This window comes from Tachysurus fulvidraco, chromosome 2, assembly GCF_022655615.1.
Source record: "Tachysurus fulvidraco isolate hzauxx_2018 chromosome 2, HZAU_PFXX_2.0, whole genome shotgun sequence".
NCBI classification, from domain to species: Eukaryota; Metazoa; Chordata; class Actinopteri; order Siluriformes; family Bagridae; genus Tachysurus; species Tachysurus fulvidraco.
In genome coordinates, this window is record NC_062519.1 from 5,770,405 (window position 1) to 5,782,732 (window position 12,328).

Sequence of the window (12,328 nt, forward strand, 5' to 3'; positions counted from 1 at the left end):
GAAATGATGTAGAATTACCACTACACTACAGCCATGCACCTAAACGTGTACAAGCCATGTACTCTGAATGCTTGTTTACGAGATCCTGGGAATGAAGCTTTTTGAATAAAGGCATGAATCATTTAAACGTCGAACCGACTTAAGATTTAAACCAACAAAGAAAAATTAAGTGGGGGCACGGTGGCTTAGTGGTTAGCACGTTCGCCTCACACCTCCAGGGTTGGGGGTTCGATTCCCGCCTTCGCCTTGTGTGTGTGGATTTTGCATGTTCTCCCCGTGCCTCGGGGGTTTCCTCTGGGTACTCCAGTTTCCTACCCGGTCCAAAGACATGCATGGTAGGTTGATTGGCATCTCTGGAAAATTGTCCGTAGTGTGTGATTGCGTGAGTGAATGAGAGTGTGTGTGTGTGCCCTGCGATGGGTTGGCACTCCGTCCAGGGTGTATCCTGCCTTAATGCCCGATGACGCCTGAGACGCACAGGCTCCCCGTGACCCGAGAAGTTCGGATAAGCGGTAGAAAATGAATGAATGAATGAATGAATGAATGAATGAATAAATGAGTTCATTCAGTCTATTTTTACCACAGTTTACAATATTATGTTTTCAGGCTCTAGGGATCAGTGTGTAAAATATACTGGAAAAAAGGTTTTGACCATTAGGCCTATATGTGGTTCTTCTCTAAAGTGTTGCTACAAGGTTTGAAACAAACATTTGTCCAGGATATCTTTGTAGCATGATAATGTACCTTTATAAAGTTCATAAAGAAATAGTTTGACAAGGTGTAGATGAACTCCAGTGTTCTGAGCAGAGCCATGACTCGGACTCAACCCCAATGAACGACAGTACTTTGTGATGAACTTGAACACTGACTGCACAGCAGACCTCAAGGTTTCCACAATCTTTTTGACCATATAGTGTATTTGTGGGATGTTTAGGATTTTACAGCAATTTGAGTGACCGTTTAAATGAATAGTACTAAACAGAAGATACTTTCAAATTATGTCATTTCCTGAATCTCATTTGCTGACACACCCACTTGAATAAGATTAAAAAAGATTAATATAGTAAATTATCTATTTTTGCATTACAATAAACTTCCCTTCTGTGTCAAAAGTAATTCCACTCCAGCACCCTTTAATCTAAACTGCCAGGAGAAATTTGTTTTTTATTGAAGATGCAAGTGGCTTGATTTGTGATTGCAGCTTGAGTGACTCATCACGAGTAAAGTGGATCTGGCAACATAATATTTTGTGTTATATTGTCACCAAACCCCCAGATGACATCTCATTTCATTCACACACCTGAAGTGGTTTCTGAGTCCTGATCATTTAAATGTCAGACGCACTGCCACTGAAAATGTCGTTAAGTGCTTTTCTTTCATTTTGGGAATATAAAGTGATCAAAATAGTGGTTGAACTCTGGTGAAAATGTGCAGTAGGATAATATAATTATGTTATTTACATGATGACTAGGTGTTTAAAGACAGTCAACCTTTATTTTTCTAATAAGCATTATATTAGCATTATTCCATATATTTGTTTTACTTAAATATATTACATTGTACTTTCTGAAACATAATAAAGTCAACAAAAAAAACCTAAAACTAAAAAAGTAATAAAGTCAACTAAAAAAAATTAAATAAAATTTTATAGACTTAAGTACATGAACAAATTGTTAGGTAACTATTGTGGTTAACGCTTCCCAGTAAAAAATGGACATAATGACATTAACATTAGGTAATGCATTTACACGCACTAATTTGACTATTGTAATAGTATCTTGGTCATGTTTAACATTGTATAAATATGGAATAAAACAATTGGGGCCTGCTGTTATAGGATGCAAGCCAGCGTTCCCAATCTTTCTTTAATCCCAATCCCAAATCTTTCTTTAATCGTTTTACATACTTTTCATATTTCGTGCATTCACAGTATGGGCCAGGACAATATTGGTCATGAAGTCTCTCATAATTTCTCAAAAATAGTGCCAAATTTTAAACTACAAATCTATTTTGAATGTATAAATATATAATGTATCTTGGCTCAATCGCTTATGGCTCAGGGTTGTTGGTTGGAGGATTGGGGCCCTTGAGCAAGGCCCTTATGTGTGTATATGTGACAAAGCAGACGTCTAAGTAAAGTTTCAGAGAGCAAGGAAGGTATATTTTTCAGGTTTAATACCACTCATTTTTGGAGAAAATCATTGACTATTATGTCCTGGAAGATATGTTTACATAAAACATAACATGACATGACATGACATGACATTATATGTCATGATGACTTAAATATATTTTTTGCACGTGAAAATCTCAAGAATGCTTGTTTACGTTCGGATGCATCTCCTGTCAGTTATTTTATAGACACTATACAGGTCACCTATGATCCTGGGGATGGGGCGTTGGGAATATGGGTATGAATCATTTAAATGCCGAGCCCACTTAAAATTTAAAGTGCTAATCATGAAAAATAAAACTTACCTTTAAAGAAATATAAAAAATGCTGCTTAAGATGGATCCTAGTTGTGTGGTGATGATTAAGGATTATGGATGCTGTAATTATAACGGTTGTCTTAAATAAAAACGCATGCAAAATATGAAAATTCATATAAGGTTTATTATTATAAGATTGTGTGTTAACTCAGAGGTGAATAAACCCAGTTACTTGTGAACTCAGACCCTTTCAGACTGTAGCTATGAGCTTTGATGTTCATTAAGGACTGAGATTTTCTGTTTTTGAGTAGGCATCGACATGTTTCTGACTTTGCAGACGAGTATTTGTTTCTGTTTTATTACAGTATTTTTTTTATAATTTATTATAAAGTAATAAAGAGGTTCATGTGGATTTTGGCTGGATGTTAGTAAGAAATAAACAACGATGGATGCCCTTTGTGTTTTATCGATTGTTTGAACATCCTCAAATCTCAGCAGCTTCATTATTCGAATCAGATCTCTAGCTTCTCGGCCATGTGACCTCATCACGCAAGATCTTCTCCCTTTTTTTATGCTTCAAGTTTCTCTTAGGCATATAATGTTTAAGGAACTAGGTTTAAGGCTCCATAAACAAACAGGGCCACATTAGTGGGTGTAGCCATCTGGGTTGGGTTGCGACAAAGTCTCGGGTGGAGACACATGCTCCGGTTGAGACATGGTCTCAGGTGGAAGAACAGGCTTTTGGGGAGACACAGGTTCAGAGGAAGACACAGGTTTGAGTGGAAACGCAGGTTTGGGCAGAGACACAGGTTTGGGTGGAAACACAGGTTTGGGCAGAGATACAGGTTTGGGTGGAGACACATATTTGGGCAGAGATACAGGTTTGTTTGGAAACAGGTTTGGGCGGAAACACAGGTTTAGGCAAAGATACAGGTTTGGGTGGAAACACAGGTTTGGGCAAAGACACAGGTTTGGGTGGAGATACATGTTTGGGCAAAGACCAGGTCTTGGGTGGATACATGGCTCTTTCTCCCAGAAGCTTGCTGACCGTAATGCCTCGTCCTCCATCATTGTGTACCTGATTTGTATTTTGTAGGAAATACAAGTTGGAGTTAAATTGTGAAGATAGTTTAATGTCTGGAATTAATATGTGAAAACACCTTTTCTAAGAACCTTAAGGATTTTTACTGTAGTGCTTTTTTGATAATTTACCAGTATGCTCTTCCTTCTGGGCAGAATTGGCTGGTGGTTCTGAGGAGGCTGGGGAGATGGGAAGAAGCATTCTTTTACAGCAATCTTCACCCTTGGGAGTTTGGGGTAGAAGTCGGGTGGCAGGACATGGTAGTACACTGGGTAGTAATCGGCGTAGATGTTGACAGGGACATGTACAGAGTCAGGTGTATCAGTGGCAGGCACATGCACTGTTTCTTCAGGCTGGAACTGAAATAAGAAACAGAGTTGGTTTTAAGAGAAACTAATTGTTTCAGAAAAACAAACAGAAATGAACAGGTTCATACTGAGGCATACTGATAAAAAATAAAGACATTTCTCTTCAGAATCAAGACTGGATGTATTACTTATTATCAGTGTTGTAATGTAACGGAGTAAAAATGCTTCGTTACTGTACTTAAGTAGGAATTTCACGTATCTCTACTTTACTTCGCTATTTAAATTTATCTCAACTTTCACTTTTACTCCACTACATTTTCTAGATAAAATGTATACTTTTACTCCGTTATATTTCCACTAAGCATTTTCATTACTCGTTACTACAAAATAAAATCAGAAGAAATGTGTGTGACTGTAATAAGGGAGGTTTGGCGAATCACTGCTCCTAGATTGCATTACGGAGATCCGCACGCTCTATTTCAGCGTAATGTTGCCAAAAGGAGGCGGAAGCACAACTGAAACCGCCATGGAAGCACCTGCTGGAGGACCTCCCGTTATCGTAGACCAGTGGTGGCCAACCAGTCAGAGACCAAGAGCCAAATTTTTTACTGTGTTACCGCAAAGAGCCACATCATACACATGGGCACACATGATCATCACATTTTTTTCCCCTGCCATTTTGAGAGCAAACTTGACACAAATTGTTTACTCAAATGATCTTGCTCCTACTGGGAAACTTTGAGGTATTTTCACCCCACTCATATGCGTGTTTGACGAAAATACCGTATTGAACTCAAGCGACGTGAACACGCACATTAAAAAGACACACAAACTTCGATATTAACGTAAGAGCCACATGAAACCGGGCAAAGAGCCGCATGCGGCTCGGGAGCCGCGGGTTTGCCGCACCTGTCTGAGACGACCACCCCGACCATAGCGGTGAACAGGGTGCAAGAGGATAACGTTATACACAAGTGGCCATATTTGCAAGAAATGTTTCTATACATTGGAATGAAAGATTCTTCCTACCGGATGAAGAGCTTCTTATACCTACCGAAAATCACTGAAATTTTACTTTTTACTTTTACTTCAAATACTTATACTTAAGTACATTAAATATCAGAAAATTTATTTTGATACTTAAGTACAGTAAATATCAGATACTTTTACTTGAGTAATATTCTAAAAGGCAACTTTCATTTCTTTTTCTAGTACAATACTTGTACTTTTACTCAAGTATTGCTTTCTAGTACTTTATACAACACAGCTTATTATACTGTATCTTCCACTTTTGTGTTAAATCATGTCTAAGGCTTTAGTGCTTCTTAAGACTATAAGCTACTAGTCTTACAATTTAATATGAAATTCATATAAATTAGGGCTGGGCAAGTTAACGCGTTTTTATCGCGTTAACGCATTAATTAATTAACGCCGACAATTAGTTTATCGCGCGTTAACGTACTTTTTATTTTGAAAGTCTGTTGCTCACTGCGTTGGAATACACATAGATAGACTGGGTCACAGGAGGGGTGGGATGTATATCAGTAGGCTACTGGCTGCTTGGGATGAGCGTCATCACGCGTCTTAACCAATGAAAGCATTTGTTGTGTGCCTAAGAGAGCTACAGCGCGAAACAGAAAATATCTGGTGCGGACAGAAAAAATGGAAAAAGGTACCGAAATCTTCTGGACATAATTCTTTTTTTTTTTTAAATGTTAATGTTTTTTTTAATTATTGTTTTAATGTTTTATTTATACGTTAATGTTATATTTAATTTGATTACATTAATGTTTAAGTTAAGATTTACAAGAAGTGTTAACTGCTACTAACTTTTAACTGCTGTAAAAAAAGCACTTTACTTGTTTAAAGTTTTGACAAACCAAAGGTTATTGCACTTTTGTTCATACAGCAGTAGTTTGAAAGAATAGAATTACACAATACACGACTTTTGATTTCATTATTGAATTTTGCGCATGCTGCGATTAATCGCGATTAATCACAGAAAAATCATGCGATTAATCGCGATTAAAATATTTAATCGTTGCCCAGCACTAATATAAATATAAGTTAAACATTAAACTATACAAACTTAATATTAAACTAGAAAGCATGAATGGTTAAATAAAATGGATCCTGATGATCAAATTTACTCATCAACAAAGTCATGATCAGTAAACTTACCATTTTCCAAACTTGGTGGCGGGATGTGCCTCGTTTGAAAAGTTCAATTTTTCAAATTAAAGTGTGTTGTGTAAAACGTTTGGTGTGTATTGTGTGAAAAAGTACACATACAAAGTATGCTGTATAGATCATGAATGGTGAAAGTCTCTCTAAATAATCGCTCGCTCGATGAAGTTTGCTCACCGTGTTTAAATTCGAATGTATTTTCACCAGTTTATTCTGTGATTAGCTCTAATTCCTTTTTAGAATGATCCAGAATATTGACCCTGTAGAATGTCACATGACTTATCCTACAGCATCCTTCAGTGTTATAAACTACACTAGTAACATATGTAACCCATATGTTTACGTTCAAATCCACAACACAACATGGCAATAAATTCTATTATATTTAAAATGTCCCAAGAGGCCTCACTCTTAATTTTTGTGCTAAAATAGATTCACACTCTTCATGCTTTAATCTCAGTCTGTATATCTGTGTAAATCTTTGGATTATCTGATTTCTAAGAACAACAATGTTGATCTACCAAATTAAGTAAAGTTATTAGGTTTTGTTTTTTTGCTCATGCTGCTTTTTTTTATTTTTATTTGTCCTATTGACATTACTACAGTCAGCTATCAGGACAGGAAAGATCAGCTACGCCACCACTTTCACTCCAACCCTTCTTTTCATGAATAACATACTCTACACATTTAATATGATAGAATAAACCTTAGTGGATGTCTAGGTTCCTTTTTATTTATTTATTTATTTATTTATTTATTTATTTATTTATTTATTTATTTAAACATGTAGACAATCTGCTGACCTTTCTGCCTGACCTCATTCAAATGAACAAAAATGACAGAACGTCATCAATAATACTTGTGTCTAAAACGCCAACACCGTTTTGAGTAAATGAAAGCTACGTTGTCCTATTTTGGCTAATCTACTTTAGCATTTTTGTATAAATGAGGCAGATTGAGCACACGTTACATATTTATGCACAAAAAACTACACATAATTAGACACATGCACTTCATCCATAACAGTTACTCATATCAACCGTCTTATATTCATGCCACCGCATTTCATCAGTAACTGTGCAGCTAATGCCACTTTATATTATTTACTTCTCAGTTCTACACAGCTACAGTATTACCACTTGATCTTATTTTAGTTTAGAATTTTTTTATCTATTCTACTTTATTTTATTTCGATGCATTTTATATTTCTAAATCCTGCTTTTTTGACCCTATTCTATAGGATTCTATCTTTTATAAAACAGACACTTGTAAATAAGTTGTGGGGACGTGATGGTTCAGTGGTTAAGGCTTCGGGTTACTGATCAGAAGGTCGGGGTTCAAGCCCACAAGCTGCTGAGACATCAACATTGGGTCCTTGAGCAAGGCCCTTAACCTCACCTGCTTCAGGGACACCGTACTATAGCTGACCCTGCGCTCTGACCCCAGGGCTCATACTAACCTGGGATATGCGAAAACGTAAAACATTTTACTACTGTGTATGTGACAAATAAAATTTGAATTTGATTTGAATTTGAAATAGCAGCTCACTGCATGCGGTATCCTGTATGAATGTGTATGTGATCAGTAGAATTCAAATTTCATAATGAATTGTAACCATTTACGCTTTTAAAAGATGATGTCTGGCACAGTCAATTACAAGGACATTAATCGATTTATTTCCTTTAATAAGGCTGATCATTTTCACCTGACTATACAGTAAAAGAAAAAAACACTTTTTTCACTTTTTTCCACATTCATAATTTAGCAATATTTATTTAGATCTAATTTAATGGAATTTTGATGTCCATCAATCCTTGCGGCATAACCTGCCTACAGTCTCTCCCTCCTTTCGGCTGACATCTTCTGTAGGTGCAAATTACACCTGAGATTGTACACACGCACATGTACTGTACGCGCACACACACACACACACCCACACACACACACACACACACACACACACACACACACACACACACACACACACACACACACACACACACACACACACACACACACACACACACAGAGGCTAATATTAAAACCACTGACAGATGCTGTGAATAACATTGATTATCTCATTACAGTGGCACCTGTCAAGATGTGGGATGTATTTTCTAAGCATTTGAACAGTCAGTTCTTAAAGTTGATGTGTAAAATGTAAAATAGGAGTTTTGAACAAGGCATAATTGCCAGGAACTCCAAATCAGCAGGTCTTGTGGGGTGTTCCCACCATCAGAATAGTTCAGGAATGGCTTGTGCATTAGTACATAAATTACTGTACCAGTGTGTAGTAAAGAAATGTTAATTTTACTCCATGCACACACACAGTGCTCCAGGCACAACGCCGCGTCAAACTACAATCATGAAGCAGCACCTTGTACCAAACCTCAATTGATATGACATACAGCTGGCTTTAACCGTTATTCTGACTTAAGATTTCATTCTTTACAATGCAGACTGTGAACTGCAGATATAAGAGTTATAAAAACAAGGTATGAGGTTTCTTTGTGTTAGCTAACATGCTAACAAAACATAGTACTATAAACAAAAGAGAGGTGCTAGAAAGCTAACACTGTATGCAGGGAGATATTTAATTGATTTAGACTAAACTAAATGCAAAGTAAACACAGTTGCTGTTTATTATGGGTTATACAAAAGGTGCAGAGCTAACAATTAAACAGAAGCTAAGTATCTCATCAGATTCCACATTTTTTCAACATTCCTTCATAGCTTGTAACAAAGCAATAATACTGGAGACTCCTTTAAATTATGCTCACAGAGAGAGGGTGAATACTTATGAAATGGCAACGTTTGCATTTTTTGTTTGTAAAGAAACTAATTTGAAGTCCTGACATATTGTCCCAATCCCAATTCCTTCCATCTCACATCCAGGTTTGTAACACTAGAAAATGTTTAAAAGGCAACGTATCACGAAATACCGCATATGAGAACATTTCTCACTTGAAATTGTGTGAAATGTGTTGCCAATATATGTGGTGATTTGGAACAGCGAGACACACTTTAGGATTATTCGCACTCTGTGCAGACAGACTGAAGCTAATGGATGCTCCTCAAACGTGTTTATTAAATCATTACCGTTTTTGAAATCCTGCCCGCTTGCAAGCTTAACATCTTGTTAACTGTGTGTGCGTGAGTGATTGAGTGTGAGTGTGTGTGTGTGTGTGTGTGTGTGTGTGTGTGTGTGCTGTTCTTGTGTGTTTTTCCACACTCCCTGACATTTGTTTACACGTCTTTGCCAAGAACAACGGGCCTCTGATGCCCAGGCAACCAGGCTCACTGAATGACTTTTGTGCTCTCGCTTCTCGTGCAATGTGTGTGTGTGTGTTTGTCTGTGTGTGTGTGTTTTGCGTGAGCACACAGTCTGTTAGTAGTAAAAATGGTTGAGGTTATGCTTCTACACAGCTCTCTTTACAGTGACGCGAGGTACTCAAGTGGTGTCTGATTACCAGTAATTGTTCCAGTCAATCTCATTCATCCCATTTCTGCATTTAACTGCCTTCAATTTATTACTTTGGAAATGGGATTTTGTCTGGGAATAAAAAGAACAAAAAATAAGTAAATAAAATTAAATTAAATAAAAAATTACAGGTGTTTATTTTGCAGATAGCGAAGCTTTAAATAATAATGAAAACTGTATCACATGATCACGTTTCCTTGCCACAGTCATAACAGTCACCTAAATCACTCTTAAGCTAAATCTTTAAGCTAAATTAGTGGTGCTTAGAGATCATTCATAGTATCTTTATGAATTAGGGCCCTGGTGATTAGGAGACTGCCAACTCCATGTGGTACTTGAGGACAACAACCTCCTAATCAGTACACAATTGTCAGATTAAAAAAAATGACATTATTTATAATAACGCACTCTGGTGTTTATAACAGTTTATAATCCCACCCTCCAGTGTCACCCACATGAGGATGAGGTTCCCTTTTGTGTCTGGTTCCTCTCAAGGTTTCTTCCTCTTCCATCCAAGGGAGTTTTTCCCTCACCTCAGTCACCTCAGGCTTGTTCATTAGGGATAAATACAAACACATTTAAATCTAAGTCTAATATTAATCTTGAACTTCTTTATAATATTAATATTTGTATAATATTACATTTTTGTGCCATATTTCTTATGTTCTTTAAAACTGCCTTGAGACAATGTCCATTGTTTTATACAAATAAAATTGAATTGAATTGAACTGAATTGAATAGTCCAGTGTGACCCTTGCTGAAGCCAAAACAACCGCTGTTGTGTACTTCTTTCCTATGGATCAACCACACTTACACAGGTAAAAACAAAACTGTCATGTCATGAGATTATCACTGTCTGACTGCGAACCAGACAATTTAATAATTTAATCCCACGTCACCCTGTATAGTGGGTGTATGATTAACCGAAAGCAGTGAAGGTTTATTTATAGCTGTAATGCTGTGATGAAGTGTATTGATTGACTGACATGTGCTCAGCTTTTACTCTGACGCAGTTGTGACGAGCAAAATGACCTTATTATATTTTACCGCTGCGTGACGACCTTCAGTTACATAAGTATAAGCTTCCTGCTTCACATTTGATCAGGTTAATTGTTATGAGGTTGAGTAACCTTCATCTCAGTTTCAGCTCTGATGATTGAAATTCAGCTTATCAAATAGTCAGGACAAGACATAAGATACGAGAGCTTATATACACTGAATGAAAACTATTATACAAACGAGTAAATATAAAGCTCTGAGTAAAATTTGTTTATTCAGGATATACATTTCACTGTCAAACCCATTCAAGCTTTTCATTCTAATCCATTATTGCACTCTTACATAGATTGGTCATTTAAATAGTTCCTGAATATATGGGAAATGACCTCAATAGCTACTGGAGTGAAATTAGTTTAGAGTCTATGGAGAAATTATGTATCCTGATTTTAAAAAAGAATATATTTATATATTTAATGACATTTTTAATTAAACAAATCTGTCTGTAAAAGACAATTTACAAAAGATTGTAAGGACAATGTCAAGTGATCTTTTACAGGCAGATCACTTTTTTCTTTTATTTAAAATGTTTTTCTTTTTTATCACGTTTTTATTTTATTAAGAAAAAAAAGCATTATTGACTTATTTTGTAATGCATTTATTTATTTATTTATTTATTTATACATACATACAAAATTAGCCATTTTTATTTAAACAGATAAAAAAAATCATTTTGACATTGTATTTAAATATCACATCATATTGTTATACCTGTTGCAGTGGATTGAGGTTTCTTCTCATTCGATATAGTGCCTGATCTTGAAACATTCAAATATATTTTGCCTATTTTAAAACCATTTGTCAGTGTTTTGTATCACCGATGACATTTCTTTTTGCCCAGTGTGGCTTTTTTTTGTTTCCCAACATTTACTTTGGGTTGTTTTTTCTTTGTAACACAAAATAGAATGTAGAGGAACATTTGGGCTTTTTGGTACTTTTTTTGGAAAAAAGAAAACACCTGACAGTACAGATTAAGAGAGATCTGAACTTTTCAGTGGAAAGAGTTCTTGTTTCTTCTATATCTGTGACTTTTACCAGAGGATAGATGCTGAAATATGACGTATAGTTTAAGAGCGGTAAGTGGATATTTACAGAGCTTTTTTTCTGGATGTCTTTTATGCTCAGAGATTGCAAAGTTAGTAGATCATATCCAAATATTTGCAAAGTCTTGCACACAATGCTATCTGGTTTTCTTTTAGTGCGTGAGTCGGTGTTGCTGCTCAGTATCAGACCTTTGAGCACGTCTTTTTTTGTTTGTTTGTTTTCTCTGCATTTAGGAAAGCAGTACAGTATATTATTGTTGTGAAGCAGGCAGCTAACTAGCTAATATTTCAACTTATCTTAAAATTTAGTATTTTTACTTAGCTGATTTATTTTTTCCTTTTTGTGAATTGAAAGTTCTATTCATTTTTTCAAATGTGAGGAATTACCGATATTATAAAACACTAGGCCTATTTAGTTCTGCAGCTTTACACAGCTCAATTCAGTTCAATTCCATCTTAATTGTATAGCGCTTTTAACTATGGACATTGTATCAAAGCAGCTTTACAGAAAATAAGAAATATAGTACAAAAGTACAATATTATACAACTATTAATATTATAGAAAAGCACAAGATTAATCTTAGAGAAAAGTTCAAGATTAATATTAGACTTATATTTAAATGTGTTTGTATTTATCCCTAATGAACAAGTCCGAGGTGAATGTGATGAGGAAAAACTCCCTTAGATGGAAGAGGAAGAAACCTTTAGAGGAACCAGACTCAAAAGTGAACCTCATCCTCAT

At 35.9% G+C, this 12,328-nt stretch overlaps 2 protein-coding genes across 3 annotated transcripts in view; one reads left to right on the forward strand and one right to left on the reverse strand.

Annotated features, from left to right (window-relative positions):
• The window catches only part of LOC113656446 (E3 ubiquitin-protein ligase RNF123), a 133,910-nt gene that overhangs the window by 100,114 nt on the left and 21,468 nt on the right, over nt 1–12,328 (forward strand). The gene's annotated exons all lie outside the window — the stretch shown is intronic.
• On the reverse strand, nt 2,595–6,234 carry LOC113656449 (anti-sigma-I factor RsgI2-like). The gene is made up of 3 exons (XM_027167730.2): nt 6,001–6,234; nt 3,643–3,870; nt 2,595–3,508 (listed from the first exon to the last, which is right to left on the reverse strand). The coding sequence occupies exons 1-3, from the start codon at nt 6,001–6,003 to the stop codon at nt 3,188–3,190; spliced, it is 552 nt and encodes a 183-aa protein (XP_027023531.1). The 5' UTR covers nt 6,004–6,234; the 3' UTR covers nt 2,595–3,187.

What these genes read in the sequence shown, in the direction of transcription:
- LOC113656449 (XM_027167730.2), bottom strand. An exon ending in CCAGAAGGAAGAGCATACTG is followed by an intron (nt 3,509 to 3,642) that starts GTAAATTATCAA and finishes AATACAAATCAG; the next exon opens with GTACACAATGATGGAGGACG.